General features: G+C 37.2%; 1 protein-coding gene across 8 annotated transcripts in view; it reads left to right on the forward strand.

Moving 5' to 3' along the window:
• NIPBL (NIPBL cohesin loading factor) overlaps nt 1-24,412 on the forward strand; it is a 163,704-nt gene that overhangs the window by 35,811 nt on the left and 103,481 nt on the right. For all 8 annotated transcript variants that reach the window (XM_082782995.1, XM_082782994.1, XM_082782998.1 and 5 more), the window contains 2 exons: nt 21,714-21,857; nt 23,568-23,733. In XM_082782995.1, coding sequence (XP_082639121.1) covers nt 21,794-21,857; nt 23,568-23,733 — 230 coding nt within the window. In that variant the 5' untranslated portion in view covers nt 21,714-21,793. The remainder of the gene's footprint in view (nt 1-21,713; nt 21,858-23,567; nt 23,734-24,412) is intronic.

Here is a 24,412-nt window from a genome sequence, read left to right on the forward strand (position 1 = left end):
ACTGCATCAGTTGATAAAGGAGGACTGACCGATGTCATCTACCTGGACTTCTACAAGATCTTTGGACACATGACATCCTGATCTCTGAATTGGAGAGAGAAGAATATGGGGGGTTGACCATTCAGTGGGTAAGGAATTGTCTTGATGGCCACAGCCAAAGAGTTGTGGTCAACAGCTCCATGTCCAGGTGGAGGCCAGAGATGTGCAATGTCCCTCAGGGCTCTGTCTCAGAGCCAGGGCTGTTTGATGTCCTTATCAATGACACAGACAGTGAGATTGAGTGCTCCCTCAGCAAATTTGCAGATGACACCAAGCTGAGTGGTGCAGTCAATACACCAGAAGGAAGGGAAGCCATCCAGAGGGACCTGGACAAGCTGGAGAAGTGGGCCCACATGAACTGAATGAGGTTCAACAAGTCCAAGTGCAAGGTGCTGCACCTGGGTCGGGGCAACCCCAGACATGAGCACAGACTGGGAGAAGAACCCATTGAGAGCAGCCCTATAGAGAAGGACCTGGGGGCTCTGGTGGACAAAAAGCTCGACACAAGCCAGCAGAGTGTGCCTGCAGCCCAGAAGGCCAACTGCATCCTGGGCTGCACCAACAGAGGGGTGGGCAGCAGGTGGAGGGAGGGGATTGTGCCCCTCTGCTCTGCCCTGGTGAGGCCCCACCTGGAGTGCTGCGTCCTGGGCTGGGGCCCCCAGCTCAAGAAGGATGTGGGGCTGTTAGAGCAGGTCCAGAGGAGGGACATGGAAATGATCAGAGGGCTGGAGCACCTCTCCTGTGAAGAAAGGCTGAGAGAGCTGGGGATGTTCAGCCTGGAGAAGAGAAGGCTCTGGGGAGACCTCACTAAGACGTTTCAGTACTTAAAAGGAGGATGAAGAGGGATTCTTTACTCGGATAGATAATGATAAGACAAGGGGGAATGGCTTTAAACTAAGAGAGGGGAGACTTAGATTAGATGTTAGGAGGAAATTCTTCACTGTGAGGGTGGTGAGGCCCTGGCACAGGCTGCCCAGAGATGCTGTGGATGCCCCATCCCTGGCAGTGCTCAAGGCTAGGCTGAATGGGGCTTTGGGCAGCCTGAGCTGATGGGAGGCGTCCCTGCCCATAGCAGGGGGGTTGGAATTAAGTGGTCTTTAAGGTCCCTTCCAACCCAAACCATTCTGGGATTCTCTGATTATATACCAGTGGTCCATTTTCAAAAGCAAACGTTTCTGACAGATCTGTGATCCTGCTGTTGATGTTCCTGCATCTCTGTCCTCTGTGTCGCAGATATCTCCTTCCATATTTAAACTGTGTGTGTTTGGGAAGTCCCTGGACATTCCACACTGGCCTCTGCTTCCCCCTCCCATTATATTAACTTTTACAAGACAAATTCCTTGTGCTCTGTCAAACCTAGCCAAATCAGCTGTGAAACTGAGTTTGATTAGTGGAGCAATATACTAAACATTTGAGTATGCACGTATAAAGCAGTGGATAAAGAGGTGTTGGATAGAACCGTATTCTTGTAGGTTTTTACAATTCTTTGATTTATTTATTGGCTCTTCTCTCTAAGAGCACTGCCCTTGCTGTTTCTTTGTTGTTGAATTGTGTAACATGGCTATGAAAGGTCCTGACTCTGTTCCGTGAGCCAGTAAACCTATACTAGTATTCCGTAGTTCATGTATGTGTCATCGGTCAGCTGAAAAATGAAAACTCCTCTATTGCAGCTAATTCTTCAAGCCAATAGTTCAATTATATATATATATAATTGAACTATATATAATAAATATATATATATATTTTTTTTTAAGGGGGGAGGAGAGAGGGGTGGAAGTTTCTATTTTGGGAACAGAGTATTTCGGTATGTTTTTCCTTCAAGTTTTAAAGATCTACTGTAGTACATTGCTGTACACTAACAGTCATTTCATCAACTTACGATCTGTTGATTCTTAAATTTATAGTATATAAAATAACATCAAAAATTACAAATTTAAAAGCAAATATATAAGCATTTCATTCTTAACTCCTTCAGTTTTGTGTAATGTTTGCTTTTCTGGCTTAATAATGAATTAAAAACAACACTACTTGTTGTTAACCCTTTTAATTAACCATCTTACTTCTAATGGAATAAGCTTATTGCAGTTCCCAGCTGCATTTCTCTCTATGTAAATGCTTACCTCTGCAAGGTCTCATCTAGAAATACCTTCTCCATGTATACTAAATTTCCTCTTATGGTTATAACTTTATTTTGGCCTTTTTCTTTGCATTGTAAAATTAGATTGTTGGGTGGAGATAGTATTTCAGATAAGGAGACAATATTAATTTGTCATATAGTTTACTAAGATGGAGTGTGCACTAGCAAATTGCAGATGCATTTGTTACATATTTATATATTTGTAATGTTGTGTGGTTTTTTGGTTGTCCTAGTAAAGGTACAGCTTTTGCTGCTGTGTAATTTTTGTCAGTGAGTTGATATAAAACATATCAAAGATGTGATCTTAACAGAAAGTACTGAAGTATGGAATTGTGCTTTTTTATATCCTAAATACATACTGAAGCAGTAATCAGAAAAAAAACTAATTACTTTTTGACTGCCAGCTCTTTAAAAAGAAGTCATAATAACGTCTCTTTCCTTATTTTGTAGTTATTTTTTCTACTTAAAGACAAACTGGAAATTCTATGCTCCTAAATACTGGACTGCGAAAGGGGGAGTCTTCGTGAGATTTTAGCAGTGAAGGACAGGGCATCTCCTCCTCACTTCAGTCCCTTAATCGTTAGTTGATATAAATTACTTAGGCTTCTCCTGACTTTTTATTATTCTTCTGTATTGATCTCCAGCTGTCATTTTGCCAGTTTTTTTAGTTTGGGAAAGACATTTAATATTAAATGGTGTAGTTGAAGCAAGATGAGAAAGCAATGTGTGCCATATTTTGATAATGCCTTTGAAAATATGACTGAGTTCCTGATAAGTGTCTGAGTTGAGCTCTGATCATTTACTCGTCTTTCTTCACTTTTTGTACCTTAATCGGCTTCTAAATTATTTGCCTCCCTCTGCCTGATCACCAATTTCCATTACTACATCTCTTACCCTTTATTCTGGAAACAACTTGAAATGGGTTGTGTGTAAATTATATATTCACAAGCATCATTTGTAGCCATACTTATCATGTTTACATAATTACTGGATTTTAAATGTCATAATTTTAAATCTTCATGAGTAGTGGAGTTTGGTACCTGAGTTTTCTGGTTGCATGCTTATTAGTTTGCAGTCTTAATGGGCATTTACACTACTTGTTCAGATACTGAAAGTAGGAGTTGGTGATACACAAACCACAAGGTCATTAGTGCCTTTTTGAAAGAGCTGTGCACTTTTGACTGCTATGCAGCCTTTGAGAGACCTGTTCTTGATCATTTGCACTTCTTCAGTTTGCAGCTTAATGATCTTCAGTCCCTTCAAAACTGTTAGATGAACACCACCAAATTCTTGTCACTTACAGCGTATAAAATGTAAAATAGCTGAAAAATAATTACCCTTAGCATGTTTCTTATTTCAAAGTTTCTCAGATAGTATTTTGCTTACTTCTGTTTGTATAGATAGATGCTATCATGTGATTCTTCTTTTTTAATGTGTAGTACTGCATGTACTACATGTGTTCAGCACTTTCTACCTTTGTAGAATTACTGCTTTCTACTTAATGAACTTTTAAATGTATCTTTGGCTAGTTGTTTCTCAGGTTTTCTAATTGCCACTTTGAAATTTAAATGACATACTTTGCATGGCTAATATTGGCTATATATTGGCTAGTGTTTATACACAGCCCAATACTTACACACAAACATGCATATATACATGTATATTTATTTTACAATTTTTCCTTTATATGAAGGTTTTATGTAATTAGTCCATAGTAGGAATCAGTGGGTGTTAATTTTCCTTAGCAGTCTTTTGGAAGCTCAGCATTAAAAACAAATAATTTTCACATTAAAATTTAAAAATTAATTAATTCTTTCCATGCCTGCAATGTCATGTTGGTTTGCCACAGATCTCAAATTTATGTTGTAGTTACTTTAGCTTAGTAGCTCAATCACACTGCTTGAAGCAGCTCCTGTATTTTGGATGGTCTCCTGTTTTTGACAAGACTGCACTAAGACATGAGAAATGATTCTTGTCAAGTCTCTAGTGATGATGTAAAGTCCAGGTAGTCATGGAGATCTTTCTGACTTTGACATTTCTGTACAGGCCTCATCAGTGCTGCTGTAACCTAAAGGCTAAATATGTTCAGATGTTTTCTATTCAAGGAATGAATAGAAAATTTATAGTCAGGCATTATTTGTCCTCAGTGAAGCCCTGTTGGCTGTCACCAGTCACCTCCTTATTTTCCATGTGCCTTAGAAGAGTTTCCAGGAGGATCTGCTCCATGATCTTGCCAGGCACAGAGGTGAGACTGACTGGCCTGTAGTTTCCTGGATCTTCTTTTTTCCCTTTTTAAAATTAGGGGTAGAGTTCCCTCTTCTAGTCACTGCTGTGACTTCTTGAATATGATGAGATTATCAGTCAGCTAGCAACTTCTTCCACTGGTTCCATCAGGACTCTAAGATGTATCACATCAGCTTCTATGGATTTGTGTATCTTCAGGTTCTTTAGATGATGACCTACGAGTGATTCTTCATCTCCCAATCTTTGCCTTTGCCTTCTGTGACTTGGGCAGAGTGTCTATAACACCTGCCAGTGAAGACAGAGGCAAGAACTGTCATTGAGTATCTTAGTCTTCTCCATATCCCATGTAACTACATTTCCCATTTCCTTCTGGAGAGGGCCCAGATTTTATCTAGTTGTATTTTTATCACTGATGTACCTGTAGAAGCCTTTCTTGTAGCCCTTGTTGTCCCTAGCCAGATTCAATTGTGTCAACATCTCTGTACTCCTCTGAGGTTACCCATCCTTGCTTTCACCCTCTGTAGGCTTTTTTTGTGTGTGTGTGTGTTTGAGTTTGGCTCCTTGTTCATCCATGCAGGCCCCCTGGCATTTTAGCCCACCTTCCTCTTTGTTAGGATGCGTTGCTCCTGGACTGGGAGAAAGGTGATCCTTGAATATTAACCAGCTTTCTTGGGCCTCCAGGGCTTTCTCCAATGGGACTGTACCAAGCAGATCCTTGAAAAGGACCCACTCCCAGCAAACGGGTGCCTCTGTACTTCTCAGAAGAAAGCCTGCTACTGTCACCCATTGCCTTTTCTTGGCTGCACTGGTTGTTACATGGGGCACAGATCAGGCTGCCTTATCTGGGGCTGGCGTCTCCCCCCTGACATGACAGATCCTTCCTCTTCAGTCCTGCTGTGGTTTGACCCAGCAGGCAGCCAAGTACCACACAGCCATTCACTCGCTCTCCTTTCTCTCAGTGGGAATGGGGAGAGAATCGAGGGGTGGGGGAGGAAGGTAAAAGACTGAGACAAACTGGACGTGCCCAAGTCCATGGGACCTTACGGAATGCATCCACAATGCTGACAGAGCTGGCCAACGTCATTGTGAGAGCACTGTCAATAATCTGTGAAAGATCAAGGTGAGTGGGGCACCTATGGTCTGAGAGAAAGCAAATGTCACTTCAGGAAGGGCAAGAGGGGAGGATCTGGAAAATTAAAGGCTAATTAATCTTACCTCAACTGGTGGGAAGATGGTACAGCAATGAGTCATACAAGCTATTTCTAAAAACGTTAGGGACAGAAGGTGATGAGGAGTAACCAGCATAGATTTATGGAGGGGAGATCACACTTAATAAGCTTGATAGCCTTATGTGATGAGATGATTGGCAGTGTGGATGAGGGTATGTTCATTTTTAACTTTTGTAAGACTCCTGATGCTGTGTCCCTTAACATCCTCATAAACAAACCAATGAAGCACAGACCAAGTAAGGATGGTGGGGTGGATCAAAAGTGGGCTGAACTGGGCTTTGTTAACAGGGGGAATGAACTGCAGCTGCAAGCTAGTCACCGATGGTGTACCCCAGGGATTGATACTGAGGCTGGTACTGTTTAGCATCTTTGTCCCACCACTCAGGTCATTAACAGGGCATACTTTCAGCAGGTTTGCAGACAATACAAAATGGGGAGGGCTGGTTGATACAACAGTTGGGTGTGCAGCCATCCAGAGGGACCTTGATGTGCTGGATATAACTGATCAGACAGGAACATCAGTCATTTCAACAAAGGGAAATGCCAAATTCTGCATGTGAGAATGGATAATCTCATGCGTGGTGGTTAACCCTGAACAGGCTACAGGCTAACCAGATGGAAAGCAGGGTGGCCAGAAAAGGACATGGGGATGCTGGTAGATACCAAGTTGAACATGAGATAGCAGTATTCCCTTGTGGCCAAGATGACAAATAGCATCCTGGGCTTCATTGGAAGAGTGCTGCCTGGAAGATAAGGGAGGTGATTCTTCTCATTCGTGGTGAGACACCCCTGGAGTGCCAGCTTCAGTTCTGCGCTCCCCAGCACAAGGCAGACATGGACATACCCAAGTGAATCTAGTAAACAGCCATGAATATTGATTGGTAAGGGACTGCAACTTGTAGGGTTTGAGGAGAGGCCGAAAGAGCGGGGACTGTTCAGCCTGAGGCGGAGAATGCTGAGGGGAACATTATCAATGTATTCATAAGATTCCTGATGGGAATTCAGTAAAGAAGAAGGAGCTCAGTGATGTCCAACGATGAGACAAGACAATGGGCACAAACTGAAATACAAGAAATTTCCTGTAGACACAGAAATAAACCTTTTCTCTCTAAGGGTGGTCAGAGACTGCAACATACTGCCTAGAGGGGGTTGAGGAGTCTCCGTCCTTGGAGTTACTCAAAACTTGACAGTACCGAGCCCTGAGCAAGTAGCTGTAGCATGTATCTGACCCATCTCTGAGCAGGGGGATTGGAATAGGTGGCCTCCAGAGATGCTTTCCAATCTTACCCATTCACTGATTCTGTGATTTTTTTCATACATAATTCCCTTAAGACAGAAAAACTTACTCATGTTGTGCAAATCATCACGGCTGTTAAGTGCCAGCTATCTATTACAGAATTCTTTTGTAGCATTACTTCCTGACTTCAGTAGCTTTCACATATATTTTATTGCCAGGAAATGCAAAATCTGCTTCTTGTCCCACATATATTTCAGAAATGGTGATTTATTGCCTAGATACTTTATCAACCTTTTTACTTTTAATGCTTTTGCATTAGCATAAATAGGAAGCTCTATGGCATGTGGCGGTTTTAAAAAATACTCCATTTCACGTCTGCTAATTTTATTAATTAAAATATATATTTTTACCCCTCTTATTTTTACTTGGAAAAATGAAGTATTTGATAAGTTACTGGGGGCTCCGTTTTGTCTGTATTTCTGCTTTAAAGTTGCCAGTGCAGTGTGAGCATATAAAAAACACTTTGCAATAAAGAATACTTTTTTTCATAACTAAACTGCTGCTGACCATCTGTTTTCATTGGATTCTTCTGAGTCAATAGGATATAGAACAAGTTTCTTTAACGGAGTTTTGATTTAAAGTATCAGCTTTAAAGTTCTTGGGTGTGTTGTTGGAAATTGTGATGACAGCTTTCACCCATAAAGGAAGAACAGTGCTTTGAGCTAGGAGGCCATATTCCACCATCCTTCTGCATGCAGTCGGCATTGATACTTCCTTCTGAGGAGTAAACATGGTAACAAGAAACTGGCTTTAGACTTCTGCTAAAAATCCATTATGCTGGATTTCACTGTCTCAGCAGACGTATCAGTTCTGAAAGGAAATGACAGCTATAAAAGATGACACTGATATCCCGTGGAAACTGAGGAAAGTTGCAAAGTGATTCTCAAAAACAATGCTGTAAAATAGGTAAATAAATTGCTATTGAACTGTTGAAATTTATCTTCGGCTTTGTTCTATTTCATTGGAGCTTAACATTTCATAAAAGTTTTGCTTCATAAGTGGCTATACTCTCTAATTTTTATACTTACTGATATAGTTAATATATATAGATGTAAAACAATCCGTAAATATACCCATGACTTACTGTTTCACTTTTCAGTCATGATTTGGGGAAAAAAAAAAAAAAAAAAAGTTAAGCTGGATCTTCAGAGTTGAACTGTGCTCTAAGTGACTACAGAGCAAATTGTCACTTTGGAGACTGGTAGTGTGAACCTTTCCAGTTTCCTCAAATTATCATTTCAAATTGATTTCCAGCAAGCGTTTTTTCTTGTATGATATGTAATGGAATTTAATATTAGAACTCTTTTGTCCATTATGTATTAATAAGCAGTGAGGTCTTTTTTAGTAAATTTACTTCTCAGGAGGTAGAAAAACATAATGGAAATTTTATGGCAGTGATTTCTTACAGCTTTCCAAGAGTGCCTGTCTCACATAATATCTTTTGTGAAGTAGCACTTGTAGAGGTTTTACATGCTTTGTGAAGGCTAGATACCAAAATTGCCTTCTGAAGTGAGAGAACTTGGAATCTTCTCAGGGAATAAGGCAAGTCCCAGTCCTTTTTCTACGTAGTTTCAGAATCTACAATAAAGAGTGATTCTGAAGGACTTTCATTCTTCGAAGAAGTACTGAGGTCTGATAAAGGCATTTTTAAGAACCAGTATCTTGAGTAGTTGTTGTCGTGTTTTTGTGTGTGTGTGTGTTTTGTTTGTTTGTTCAAATACTAGGATGCACATTTCAGCATCACTCAAGTTTTGAACTGTGTATGGTCAGGCTTTGTGTGACAAGTATAGTTTCCCTTGAGGAGAAGGAGTTTGCTTGCACAGTCTTCCTGGAGAACGGGACTGAATTGAGGGGAGTCAGGTGTTCATTACAAACAGCCGTATACATTTCTACAACTGTTGCAAGGGTTGTAACCAGTGCTTTGAATCAAATAGAGAAGTTTCAGATGTGTCACCTGCAGTAGAAGTTACTTTGGAAGAATTGACCAAATGACCAAGTTGTTGTGCTTCCTTTAAGCTGGGGAAGCAAACCTATTGCTCTGGAATCCATATGGTGTCTGTTAGTAATGGTTACTTCAGCAGGTCAAAGGCATAGTACTTCTTTATCTGAGAGAAGGGTTACTGGGAAAAGGGGAGATCTTAGGAACAGGTAGATTTGTGTCTGTATCCAGCAGTGTACCCTACTGGAAATGGTCTGATCTTACTGGAACACTTCATTTATCTTACTATTCATTACAAGTTTGGAGCATTTTGATTAAGTTTTTGCCCTATTTATTACAATTTCACAATTGCAAACTGCATTGTGTATTCTTCATAAGAAGAGGAATAGGGTGAAATTAAAACAGATAAAGCAGATGAAGCTAATCAAAGCTAACATCATGTAATGGGAATGTCATGTTATGCTGAAGTCAAAGCCTCAGTTTGTAGCTCATTGTGTCCTAGTTAAGGTAGTTTATCATCAGTAAAACTATGCAAGTGTATTAAATGAGAGTTCAACAAAGCACAAGCTTTATATTTAAACTTTTGGGATAGTTTAAATGCAGACAGATATAGTATAGTGCACAACTGTTTTACAACTTTATTGTCCCCTGCAATTAGAAAGGGTATAGCGTTGCTAGTTGATAACATATTCTTTGGGGATGAACATGCATCTTTTTTGCCTGGTTAAATAACTGTAGTGGTTGTACTAAACTATAGGTACAGTATGGCTGAAGTAGAAAAGTTTGATCTGTGAGTCCAGTGTTTCCAGTTCATTTGCTTTATCTGATTGCAGAGAGCTTTTTTATTGAAAGGTCTTCATATTTGACAAAGCAGGAATGAAAAGCCTATGGCTCAGATTGAGTGCTAGCAATTATAGTTAAATCTGGAAGCGGAATCTTTCCCAGTTCAATGAATCTGTGAATAGAATAGTGATGGCTGTGTTGCTTCTACTGGTTGTATAGGAAGAAATGCATGTGTCATTATGGATACCTCTAACTTTGTTTTGAAAGACCACTGAGTTGGAGACATTGTTACCCATTTCTTTTTGCAAGATGTGCTTATAAAGGCACTGATGTATTTTGCGATTTTTTCTGATTGTTTTTTCCCCTTATTTCTGTGGGGCTTTTTTGTTTGTTTTTGTTATGGTTCTTACTAACAGTAAATTTTATTTATTTATTTATTTATTTTTAAAAAAAGAGAGTATGTGTTGTACATGTTGATTCTCTTCATGAAACTAACTTTGGTTTCTCCTTCAACCTAAGTAACACATTAACAGGATTAAAAGCCAAAGTAAAAGCTGCAACATGGAATAGTTTTGGAAGATTGGTAAACTTAAGCATAGGGTTAATTCTTAGCAAAATATAGTGCAATTTGTGGTTTACTGATGCTCATTTACCTTATGATGACTTTTTTTTTTTTTTTCTCAGTCTCTTGTCTACTTTTGGTTTTCCTGCTTGAGCAAGGGTTTGGACAAGATGACCTCTCAACATCCCTTCCAATCTCAAAAATTCTGATTCTACAATTTATGGAGAAAAATAGTAATATATGCAAAGTTGTGGATTCAGGAAAAGCCCTTTCTTCCTTCTCCCTCTTCCAAGGGCTTGTGGGGGCAGAGGGGAGAGAAGAACAAGTATATGCAGTGTCATCGGTGCATGCTCTCCTATATTTGTTGCCATTGTCTTTGTACCTAATTGGCACTAAAAGGGATTGTTTCATGTAGTGGAGAGTAGTTACAGTAGTAGCTTGATGCTAAAGTTTAGCCCTGTCAAATTTAAGTGACTCGTTTTCTGATGTTCACTGTGTTGCATACTGAAAAGGAGAGCTCTGCAGAAATAGCTGCTTGGCTGCAGACCACATTTTATGGAGAAACTGAATTAATACATAAATCTTGTACACAAGGAAAACAAAAGTAGAGGCAGGAGGGAGGCAGGTCAGGAAACAGTAAGATTGCCTTTTGTTTTCCTTCACTCACCTAAAAGCTATCTTTGGAAAAGTTTGGAGAAGTGCAACAGTTTGCCTTCTTGCTTGTCTCTGTGCTGTCCTGAGTCAGCAGAAGCCTCATTCTGTATGAGCACAGGCATGCCAGCTGTAGTTGTTGATTTTACATGTTTAAACTTATTCTTCCTTCTGTCTTCTTCTCCAGTCTGAATATGTGCAGATTGCATGTACACACGCACACCTGTCTGAGAGGCTAAGTTGTTCCTTTCAATCTCTGTGACGTCCTTGGGAATTGTGAAGGACGGCTGGAGAAACATAGACCTAAAGGAGCAGAACAAAACCAGACTAGAATAAAAAGACATCAACTTAAATCTTGGATGTGGAGGACAAAGGGCTGAGAAGGATAACTTGTTTGGTTAGCGGTCACAGTAAGTTTCATAGGCTGTTCTGTAAGCAACTTGGCCTTCTGCTTTCTGGAGTTGCTGTGGAGGTAGTGTCCTAGTGGCTATTACACAAGTGTTGTGTTCTGTGTATTTTCAGAATAGTCTGCAATTGAAGTAATAAAGCAAATGCCATTGTTACTGAAAACAGACAAAAGCTTCAGCTGATGCAAATGTTACTAATGAGACACATGAAAGCAGATAACGCACTCATTTCAGAAGTTTTCTTAAACAGTCATGCCAAGCATACTATTTTATATCAATATATAATTTTAGTGCAGCTCCTCAGAGGGGAGGATTCTGAATTATTTTTTGTGTTATGGATTATGGTTGTGCTTTGCTCTTTTAAGTGAAATATATGTGTCTGTGTGTGTGTGTGTGTGTATATATATATATCTGCTATTGATTACCTGCAGTCTAATCTCTTTATATGACTTAGAGTGTTTCACATGGTCTCCAGTGATTTGCCTTGGTTTTGACATTGTTTTCCCTCAAGACAAGCAATGGTTCAATCTTTAAATGTCACAGTGCTTCTGTTTTTTTCTGTTTGTTCTACCCACTTTTATTCTGTTCAAGTTTAAACCAGAAGTGATGATAGAAATACACAATGTGAAACTGATTTTTTTCCTTATTCCATGGAAAAACTAAATTGAAACTATATTACAGATACACTATTTGAAGATGTGCCTAACTGTGTCCAAATAATTAGAAATAAAGTGATTGCTCAAGCCTTGTCTACATAAAGACACTTAAGGCTTCTAATGTAAACAGGAGGAATTTATTTAAAGTGGATTAGTTGAGCTACATTAAACATTGAATTGATATTTCTCATTCAGAATTAGTAGCTCAAATTCAGGTGTTTATATTTTACTGCTAGATTTCATTGAATTTCATTTCATTGAATTTCAGTTTTTTACTATTAAACTTCATTGAATGTTTAAGTTTGAAGAAAAAATCCAGACTGATTTGAAATAGTTAAATCTGTTTTTTAAACAAATAAATAAATCAGATTAGTGTTTTCAGGAATCTCTAAGGATAAGGAGATTTTCTTCAAAGTAGTGTTCCTTTACACTAACTGGGTTGTAGTAGTCCTATCCAGACAAATATTTAGCTGTTGTTTTGCTACAAATTATTAGTTCTGCAAGTATGCTCTGTTGGCAGCTAATTCTGTGTTCCTTTGTGTTGCTGCTGTGCTTGACAAACTTGTGGAACTATTCCTGCAGTACCCAGTGGAGATGAGCTGAGAACACTTAACATGCTGAGGTCAAACAGTGAAAGCTCCCAAGCCTTTTTGTGCACGGACATCATAATTTTCATATTCCACCTGATTGTTATTGATGGAATATTTGTTTATGTTATGACACTGGTATTTTTGAAAAAAATTGGAAGATGGGGAGCTTAAGTTTAACTGAAGCGATCATAGCCTGTGAGCAGCTTAGCAAACTGATGCTGCAGTTGCCAGGCAGCTTTGCTTTAGATTTGTGATATTTGCAGCTTATCAACACTAGGATATGGAAGATGGCCAGTAAGGTGAAAGAGACACGGCTTTAAACAAATGCTTTTCTCATAACTGCATCCTTCCTGTCAGCGTGCTTTGTGAGCTTAAGAAATTTCTCTTATGTTTGTACTGGAGGCATAGGAAAACCAGCAATAGCAGCAAAAGTTCAGGGTGACACAGGACACTTTCCTGGGCAACCATCCGAATCCTTCCCCAGACCTAGCACACCCCAATATAATAATATTCCTAGCTATTGAGAGAGAAGGGATTGTTACCATCTAGCCCCAGTTGCGCCTGGTGAGCTGGTAATCATTTGAGCTAATTTTAACAGTAACTCCAACACAGTACCTCTAGAGGTCGTGTGCTGCATGCCTTGGGGCTTATTAATAACTTTGAATATGCATGCTTTCCCAACCATTGACTGTTTGTTTCCCATGATATCCTTTTGAGTTTATTGTGCTCCAAAAGTTTAGATAACTATAGTGTTCATATGAAGTCTTCACAGCTGGGAAAAAGGGATATCTTGGCTGAGTAGGGATGCTGCTTTACGTGCTTGTTGACATTCTCTTTATTTATAATGTTGTCAGGAATGACTACCTGATGGATTCTGTTTCAAAAAGGAAAGCAAAACGAAACAAAACATAAAAGTCAGGGACTCCTGACATTACTCAGACTTTTCTAGTCACAGAATCGTGGAGCTCTGCATTTTAGGATTGCAAAATCAGTGTGCACAAAAAAGTGTATTAAATACTCAGTTTTAGAATATGAACACTAACTAAAATCAGTTACTGAGATGAAAATTTTCATATTTGAAGTCTTCCACAATTATTTACTGTTAAGTAATAAATTATTTATTGTTTATTTATTAAACACTAACACTGCATTTATTTCTTTTAATGTTACTCTTGCTCTCGTGTTTAATCTTTCTAAGCAGTGTGGTTTTGCAAAATGTTAGTAATTTTAATTGAAACGCTAAATTCCATGAATTATTTTGTAATCTTTTCTAGTGTTAGAAACCATATTTTTCTTAGATTCTTCTATCTGTCTATTACATGAGCAGTACTCCTCTTGTAAAACAGACCAGAGCAAATTTTCTGTAGGGAATACTATATAACTACAAAAATAACAGTATTACCAATAATTTTGCAAATGCATTCAATAGGAAAGTACAAACAAAGCTTTTTATGTGGTTCTGCACATAGCTAGTAAAAACACTGAATTATTTAATATTTTTTTGCCAAAAGATCAAGACTTTCTGTCCCTCACTCTAATAATTTTAGAAAGCCTCAGCCCATTTCTTCCCAGTATTGTTTAATAAAAGTTTATGAATCACTGAGAGAATTCAAAGACAGAAATGCAAGATTAAAAGCTTGAAAAAAATCCAGAATTAAGTATTTTTGGTCACTTGGCTTTCAGCCATCCCTGGTTAAAGATCTAGTTTAACTAAAGAAAGAAAAGTTTGTAAAACAAATAATTTTAAGTGCACAGCTGTTTTTGGAAAAGGGCAACATTACTACCAACTGGTAGTAACGAAATGAGACATTCAAGAAAAGATTGGAAAAAACAATTTAGTAATAGCTTTTTTATACCTCTGTCACAACTATTTCAGTAACAAAGATGTGTGCTGCGTCCTACAGTGCTCCCTGTCTTTGACAGCGGTGACCCGCCAAATGAACCCTTTTAATTGCCTCTTAGCTGTATCTGAGAGTTTACTTGTGTGTCTAAGGAGGTGCTGTGCTCACTGAATCAATCACAACTAGAGATGTACTTTGTTAGTTGCAATGGAAATTTTATGTGGAATATATAGCATAGATGGGAAATAAGGTATATGAACTACCTACGTTTTGCAGGTTTCCCTTTTTTTGTGAAGTTCTCCTGACCGCTTCTTCCAAGCAAAGTTATTTTTTTATGTGTTAATCCTATGTTTGCTTCTGAAGGACAAAAATACTTCAGTAGTGCTCAGTAGGGTCTGAATCTTTCACCTGAAGGGAGAGGCTTATAAAGAGGATACTTTTGGTTTCTGTTTAAAAAGATGTAAAAGCAGCACTAATAACTGTTTAACTCTTTCTCCCAGACAGAAGTTTTAGCTGCTTTATTTTGCAGAGCTAGTGAACGTAACTGACCTGCTGAGCTATTTCATGTCTAATAGCTCTTAAAAGTTATAAAATACAGAATATTTCTTCACACACAATACAATTTAACTTTTCAAAGTGTATCACTTACTTGGTTTAGGTGTGGATTATCAGTGACTCAATCTTGTATGACTTCTCTCATGAAGAGGGGTGCTTCCTCTGTGGCCGCAATAAGCTGCACTTGTTGATCATCACAACACTTAATAAATACAGTTTGGTTTTCTGTGATTTTTTGAGACACGTTGTGTTGCCTGAATGAATAGGCTTTTAAATAGTACTTAAATATTGGTGTATGAGGCTCCTTTTAAAAAGTTCCTAGCTTAAGGCACTGAATTAAATATTTAAGATGTTGTTTTTAAGTGGAGAACACTGTTTATAAGTACTTTTAAAATTTTATATATATTAAAATGAATAAATGGGAGAAGTTTCATGTGTTTAGTAGAAGGAAATGGCTTTAACAGATTAGGATCTTAATGCTGTTAGGGACCTTGTCCTTCTTTTCAGGAAACGCTTCGAGTGAATATTCACCCTTTGTATTTCCAATGAAGCAAGAAGTCAGTATTTCCTGCTAGACATTCACGTAGTGTAGATCGGGGAAGCTGCGCTACCCGTAGGTATTTGCTCTCTGCACGTGGCTTCATCTGGGTTTTGGTGATGGGTTGTGTTTTTTATATTTATTATTATTGTTGTTATTAAATTTATTGAATTTATTTATTTATTATTAATATGGTTTGGTCTGATTGTGTTAACTCCCCTCCCTTGCGAGGTAGTGCCATTAGGGGGTGTAAAGCACAATTACATCTGATGGTAGTATACCCTGGCAGGATCAGTGCTTGTGATCTGCACCAAGGTTCTTTCCTTGAACCCACAGACCTCTCGTGTTCTGGGTGCTTCCACCACCTTTACTGGTGCTTGCTGCCATTTACTGCGTGCCCCTGCCACGAGCAGCTCGTGGGCAGCAGCACAGGCATCTGTGTCCTTGTTACTTGTTACAGCAGCAGCGAGCAGGGTATGGTGGAAGTAGCTACATGGGGAGAAGCTGGTTGCTGTATTTTTATTTTTTTATTTTTTTCTAAAGGCAGCTCTATATCCAGAAGCAACTTACAGCTGGCCCAGGGCAGTACTTTTCACTAAGGCTTCTTTCTTTACCGTAGTTATGTATAGTGATTTGAACAGCTACTATTTGAATTGATTTCAGAAAACACATTACATTTAAACTGGTTTAGGAATTTTGTTCAATAATTTTTATCTCAAACTTCTTAACCTTTCACTGACTTTGTCAGCATCACTCAGAGCCACTTGCTGATGAGCCAAACACACAGATTTCATTAACACACTGAACTTCGTCTGGATTTGGTTTTTGTATCTTTTTTTTTTTCTTTTTTCTTTTTTTTTCCAAAACTATTCTGTATGTAATGTGAATTTCCTGGGCTGGTGTGCTTTCAGAGGCTTTTATTGTTAATGATGAGTTTTCCGGCTTTCTGATCACCCTTTATCCCTACCCCTCACAATCCCCCTCACAGCCACATGCTCCCAGTCCTAATCTGGTAATTGAAGTTAGGTTTGTATCAGGTGGCTTTATAGTTCCTTGAGTTACTATTTAACCTTAAGAGAGCTCCATCATTGATCAATAACTAATCATTTCTGACGCTGACTTTACAAGATTGAGTTAGTGGTAAGAACTTTTTTGTGAATAATATCGTGAACGAATGTGTTAGCTTTTTTCATGTAACCTAAGTGTTAGACAGTGTTTTAGTAACCATATCTCCTTCCTTAATATATATTAAAGCGTTTAGATCTGGAAACTTTTAACAGAATTACTATTGTTGTATTAAACTGTAGCTCTGATTTTGAAACCAGAAGTCTGCCCTCTTGTGGGTTATGTCTGTATTATTAACTCTGCTCAGGATCTTGAATGAGAACTAGAGGATATTCATTCATTCATGCTCTCTTTCTGTTTGTCCCCGCGTTGCTGAATTCATTTATTTATGTATTTCTTTATTTTTCTCTAGGGATTAGCTTGTAGACTGATAACTAGGAGAGATTCATCTATATGTAGTACTAAGAAAAGTAGTTTATTGCAAGGTAATGAAGTTTAAAACAAAATATGAGGCAAAGATTCTTAAATCTATAGTAGCCCATTTGCTGATTTAAAAGAAAACTCTACTGCTCCACTTAAATTATAAAACAACTAATATATAAGCTGTTCTGGTTTACTTTTGAGTGTGCAGCTGCAGAAATCAGCTTTAATCATGGTGCTGTGGTTATATCAATACAATACCGCCCCACATATAAGAAATGAAAACCACTAACTGCATTTTTAGTTAGAATGAAAATATTTGAAAGACTTACTGTGTTTCATTTAGTTTCAGTTACTGTATTTAAACTGTTCTATTTAATAGAATGCTTTTTAAAAAGAAAAATAGAGTCCTACTCTACTATAGCTATTCCTAAATTTAATTTTAATTCACCTAATTTTGCCTCTAATCTCAGAAATGTATTAGGTCAGTCATATATACCTTTTTTTTTTTTTTTAATATAAAGATATAATAAGGAATACTCTGGAGTATGAAGAATGAAATATTTAAAGAAACATACTAAATTTCTGAATGCCGAGTTTGGTTATGGAGCTTTCTGCTGAGCCTGTGTGTTACTGTATATAGGCAGACTTTCCCCTTTATTTTGTTTTCTACCACTCTCATACATGAATATAGCTAAGCCATGTAAAAAATGGTATTGTTGTTAAGGAGATGAGAACATGTTTCAACCAAGGGGAGCAATTCATAAATGCAGGACTTGAATTTTGTGTGATAACCAGCGGTCAGAATCCTACAGTTTTGTTTGAGAGTCAGATGCTGCAATATGTAAAAAAAAAAAAAAAAAAAAAAAAAAAAAAAAAAGGAGGGGGGTGGGAAAGAAACATACTGAAGTAACACTTTAATTGTGTAGTTCAAAAAAATATATTATCCATAGCATAAACTTTCAATTTTATTTGCTGTCGTGCTTTGGCTTCTTGTTTTTATTGTGTATTATGATGATATATTTTCATATATTATTCTTAATATAGGCTGCCCTTTCAACGTTTTCTTTTCACTAAGGGGTTCTTTGTGTAACTTTCTTTGTGCTCTGTAGTTTCTTCCTCCCTGGAAGGTCTTTTACAGTATCCATTGCTTTACCGAGAATAAGAATCTAGATAAGTATATACTGAATATGCAATACCTGTTTTGCATACATGTAAATTGGACATGTACTTATCTGTTTCAACTGCTACGCTCTGATTCAGTGTTTAAGTTTTCTCATGCAGTTCTTTAATTTCCTTAATTGAACCAATACTAATTATGTTCCGTTTTTTCACGTCTAGAGGAAGAACTTCTGTACCACCTGTAAAAACTACTGTACAAAGATGATAGTGTATAATATTATCTAAATATTGATAAATTTTGATTCTGCTTGACTGATTGTAAGGTGCTATAATATACTACTTCTAATTCTTGTTATAGTTCAGGAATTAAAAAAATATATAAAGTTGTTCATCAGTCAAGCTGTTAATTGTTGTATGCGGTTAGGCTAGTTTGTATGAAAGAACCTATTTTGTCTTGAGCTGTCAGTTCTTTCTTCCCTAGCTGCTTGATATTTGAATTCCTTAAACGAGTGATTTTATTAATGTTCTTGGTGACAGCAAATTCTAATATTAAGTTTCACCGGACCTCAGCCTCTAGCTCTGGAATTGAATTCCACCTTTTTGCCAGTTGTATAACAGATGCAACTTTGCTCTGAACACAACAGATGTAATATTTGGACCCAAATATACCCATGTGGTTTCTTTGTATTGTGTTTGTTGTATAAACTAATCTCATTGCTTAATCCCATCAATCTCTCTCTTTTTTTTTTTTTTGTCTATTCTCATCTGTTTACTCACATCATCACACTTACAATAGCGTAGTCCTGTAAGAGTCTTCTTGAATCACAATGCTGAGTTCCCTGCTGGTGCAGGCAACCACATCCTGTCCCTTCTGTAACATCTGCACGATCCATCTTTAAAGTAATGGTATTACTTGTCTATACTGCTAGGAGGAGGCTGTTCCAGAAAGTGACTGCTCTCATGGTGAGAAGCTCTGTTCTGATTTCCCCATTGCTTGCATTCATTCCTCCACGTATTGTTGTGTTAGCATTGGCCTTTAGCATTCCTCCTTTTCACCCTCATTTGACTGCCATATAGAGAGCAACCACGTTCCCTCTTGACCTTTGTTTTGTTAGCTAAACAAACTAATCCCTTCTACGTTCCTCTTACAAAGAAAGTTTGCCCTTCTCCTGACCATCCGAGCTTGCTGCGGTCCCAGGTCTGGACCTTGCCAGCTTGGGATTTTTATTGTGTAGCTGCAGAGAAGGCTTCCAATCTATCTGGTTTGGGGGGAATTTTCCCTTTTCCCTACTGAATACCTATATAATTTAATTATTGTGGCAGTAATACCGGGAAAGAACTTGCATCAATAGTGACTGCCTCCGATGTTTACACCTTCCCCAGGCTATCAGGAAGTGAAAGTGATAAGGCTTTTTTTTTTTTTCCTTGCATCAGCATTGCACACAGAGTTTCTAATAATACTGCCTACTGTTACGGCTTTAGTCAGCATTGATATGTTTTCAGTCAGGAGAAGCAGATTATCAGACATGACCTTTCTATTGTACATATAATTTAATTCAGAAGTGTTAACAGCTCTTGCGGGTTTGGTGTTGCCGACTCATCATGGAAAAAGTTAGGTTGTAAGTTTGTAGGGGTTTTGTTTGTTTGTTTGTTTTAAATAATTGTTTATTTATGGAAGTAGGAAACCACTGAAATTCTGCATATCTTGGTGTTAGTTTCAGGTAAAGAACCTTGACTAGTATTTGAAGCTGCTCTGGGTGTATGAAAGCTGTTTTCTCCTGGTTCAAAACAAAACCCCGAAAACGCAAACCACAAAGTCTATCTGTCTGCAGCAGTTTCCTTAGCTAGATTTTGCACCTGTAATGTACTATATTTTTAATAAACAAATGTATTTTAGTGGTAAAGTATGAGACTGCAGCAGGTGTAGCAAAGGAAGTCAGCTCACTGTCAGTTCTGTTTAACCTCAGTGTTGGTATGTTTTTCAAAGAATTCAGGTTGCATGCATATAGGGAAACTGAAACGTCAGCTTTGGTAATTCACAAAAACTTTCAATAGAAGACTTAAAATCTGCAGTTTCCTTACTTTGCTTGGAATCTGTATGTATTTATTAGCAGGGGTGTCCTGTATATTGGTATTGGTGTTGGAATACAAAAGAAAGAAATAAGAATTATTAAGGAAATGCCAGCATTCTTTTGTTTTGTATATGTCGTGTATCTGATTCACAAAAATGTTGGTTTGTACGGTAATAAAAGCAAATCATGATTTCAGCACCCTTAGTAGGCAACATAAATGCTTACAGAAGAATTCTTACTATTTCGCTGTTAACACAGATACCTGTCTATAGTAGGTACACGTATAAATATATAATCAAGCTCCTTTCCTTTAATTTATTTTGTTTCTCTTTAGGGTGTATTACACTCAATTTTTGTCATTAGTGTAATAATAGTGGACTGTAATGTGTGATCTTTGTAAACTTTGTAATTTTGCAGTTGCAATTGAAATTATTATGATGACTTTTTTTTTTTTTTTTTTTTTAGTCATGTAGACTTCAGTGCAATTGGAATCTTTACAGTTAGTGAAAACTGAATAAACAAATACCTACTCTTTTGTTGAATAATGACACAGACTCCTGATGGCTCTTGAACAGGAGACCTTTATTGCCATTTTTCACTAATACATATACTTTCCCAATAGCCCCACGTGCTGTCCACGGGCCTGAATCTGTCATACAGTTGGTTAGAGACCCTCAGACATGCTCCTCGAGCCAGCCAGCAATTGGCCACTGCCCAAAGCTCATCTTTAACACTGTAGACAATTTACTTTATCTCAACCTTGCTCAAGTTTTTGTTTCTACCGCTTGTTTCCTCATTACCTCTAATTCAGGGATGTGTGAAACAGTGCGAAGCCACCTGCAAATTCCTCTCCCACAGAATTCAAGCTGTACCATTTACAGGAAACAAACAAGCTGGTTTAGTGGGATGAAGCCTTTTATTTTTGTGGAATAGGGCATACACTTCCAAGCAGCAGTTTTACCAGAGGGTGTTTAATATTTAAGACATATTATCAGATTAATTTTGAAACAGATACTTCTTTTAAAATTCACTAAGATTTTCTATTTGTCACGTTGTTTCCTTGATTCTTGCATATGTATATTATTCCTTTTATTTTTGGTAGCCATCTCTTGTATGAAAAATACTTCCTTCTCCAAAATTGAGAAGAGAATGTAGCAGCTAAGTAGTTAAACTGGTTATGGATTAAGCACTCTTCACTGTATTGTGAACCAACAGAGGTTTTGCTACTGATTTTTTGTTTTTTTTGACTAGTTTTCAAAATAAGGTATAAAATTCATTACCTTTTAATTGTCCTTGTATATTTAATAACCATATTGGTAACCGACTATTGGTTTAGTGCTGTATATACTGAGAAAATTTTTTCTTTTGCCTTATCTTGCATCATTTTTGCCTGCATTTTGATTGCTTAATGTCATTTGATATTGAAATTCCACGTTGTTCTACCTATTCTTAATGAGATGTACTTAGAATACAGCAGAGGTTATGGTCTGCATTTCATTTATATTATTGAATTTTAAAGACTTTTAAGTAAACGTTTGTTTTTGTTTTTTTTTTTTTTTCCTTTAGTGCTTGGGAGATGGGAAGTAATGATAGCTGGCACCTGAACTAAAATATCTGTGTAGGCACTACCATCCCAGAATTTCAGGATGAATGGGGATATGCCTCATGTTCCCATCACTACTCTTGCAGGGATTGCTAGTCTTACAGACCGTAAGTATTCTTCTTTTCCTCATCTTTTATATATTTCTTTCTACCTTTTCAGCAAATACCTGTATTTTCAAAATAGTAAAAATATTTTTATTATAAAAGTTACATTTAAAAAGTAAATCTGTTTGAAATTAGGTTTGGCATTTAAAAGGTTAATTTTTCCATCACGTGAATTTTAAAAATGTAATCAAGTTAGATAATGCTAATTTTAACATGTAGTGAATTCTAGATTTAAAAACAAACAAAAAGAAAAGAACCTTAAACCTGATGCTTAAGTTATTCAAAAAGAAGTTAATCATTCAGAACTGTTTCTGGGTATCCCACAAATAAAAGAAAAACAAAAGAATGATAAAAGACCTTCGTAAAACGTATATTCAAAAAAGAGCTGTGAAATATGCTGAATATATTGAAAAATATTTCCTTAGTTTTTGTCAAGGTACAAAACTTGCTCTACTTAATATGGGCTGCTAGAATGGAACTAAGCATCTCAGTCTATGAGGCTTCTTTTTTCATAGAATCGCAGAATCATAGAATGGTTTGGGTTGAAAGGAACCTTAAAGATACTCTAGTTCCAACTTCCCAGCTATAGGCAGGGATACCACATGTTCAGCCTATGTATGGAGCAGGTAAGGTTTGTGATCTCTCTTTAAATACATCAGGAAGACAAAATGCAAGGAAAGAAAAATGACTGTTACCATACTGTTGAAATACAGGAAAGTTTTCAAAGAGAAACCGAAGTTATATAACCAATAACTGAATTTAATTGCCTACAGTTTAAAGCAAAAACAATTAAAAAAAAAAAAAAAAAAAAAAAGAGCAGATGTATTCAAGAAAAAAACACTCTTCTTTGTGGCTTTCTGGTATTCTGAAATTTCAAACTGGAAGATACTAGTTATATATGCACATATATGTATGTGTATCTGTATCTAACAGTGGGCCATAAGGATGCAAATCATAAGTTTCTGGGCTATGGGAAATTTTCCAGCGTTAAAAATATTTGCCAACAAGGTTCTAAAGAAAGTCAAAATACATAATTGGTTGAAGTTACTGGCCAAACTCCTTGCACAGATGTTTTTGAAATATTGAACTCTCTTGGGTGGATCACCCCTTGTACTAGTTGCGTATATTGTAGTATTCATCTGATGTTTAGAAACTATTGAAAACTATATGAAAATATTTCATCTATTTTTTTGTTTGCTTGTTTGTTTCTCTGAAACTATTTCTAATTGTTTAGTTAAAACCATTATCTCAGAGCCTTAATCACCCTGGGAAGTCTGGGTCAGCTTGTTTCTTGTATCCATGAAAGTGACTTATCTAATAGCTTGTTTTTTGCCCTCTTCTGGCTTACTCTTCTCTTGTGTATATAATACTACCAATAATCTGATTGAGGTTTATGAGTTGATATACGTCCTTCTTATGCACGTCGAGCGAAGAATGCACTCTGTAAGTGTAGTATGCTCATTTGTAATCTGACTGAAATATTGAGATGGGTCTTTCATTAAACATATAAATCCCTTTACCAAGATTTATAGATATTTTGAGTGAATTAACAACATAATGATCATACCAACCAACAACCCTAGCCTTTTCTTGAGAAGACACCTTGCACAGAAGTGAATGCAACAGGAGAAGAATAAACCATGAGGTTGTACATCTTTGTATGATCATGTTCTGTGAAATGATTTGTAACTTCTCTCTGTCTTCTAATAACAGTTTTGAACCAGCTGCCTCTTCCATCACCTTTACCTGCTACAACAACAAAAAGCCTACTCTTCAATGGACGGATAGCTGAAGAGGTGAACTGCCTTCTGGCTTGCAGGGATGAAAATCTGGTTTCACAGCTTGTCCACAGTCTCAATCAGGTGTCAACAGATCACATGTATGTATTTTGAACTTAAGCTATATCACATTACTGTCCTTATTCCTTGAGACTAAAATGAATTGGTTTGAGATGGATGTTTGTGAGAATCTGAAGATCAGAACATGCAGTTTGTTTTCTTAGGCTTTCTTATCGGATTAACACTATATAAGAGTCAGTTGTTACGGTCAAGTAGCCCTGAAGAATAACGGTGTGTTTTTATGGATCTGCTGCTTGTTCCATAATGCTAGTTATGAGCGCAAACTCATATTGGTATTGGCTGTGCAACAGTTACTTATTATTACACTGTGGTGAATACTGCATATAGACAAATTATATATCCAGTAATACACAAAAAGAAACTCACTGGTAAGACCCTGATCAGGTGTTGACCTTTAGCACTGTAAGAACTGAATCAGCAAGTGTCCACTTTTTGTTATATACGTTTTGTTCAGTTTTGCATGTTGTCCTTTAAATTTTCTTACGTTGACAGCATTGTCTTTTTCCTACATACTTCAATAAATTGTCTTGAGCAAATGAACATAGTTTTTAAAAGTACACCAAACAAACAATAAATGGAAACACTGATGTATTTGTGGAAAATCTAATAGATATTTAGTAGTTCAGAGGGAATTCTGTGATGTCAATTTTTGTAATAAAATATACCATCTGAATATTAGACATTTATGCGTATCTTGTT

The sequence above is a fragment of the Aythya marila genome (assembly GCF_965140915.1).
Source record: "Aythya marila genome assembly, chromosome: Z".
NCBI lineage: Eukaryota > Metazoa > Chordata > Aves > Anseriformes > Anatidae > Aythya > Aythya marila.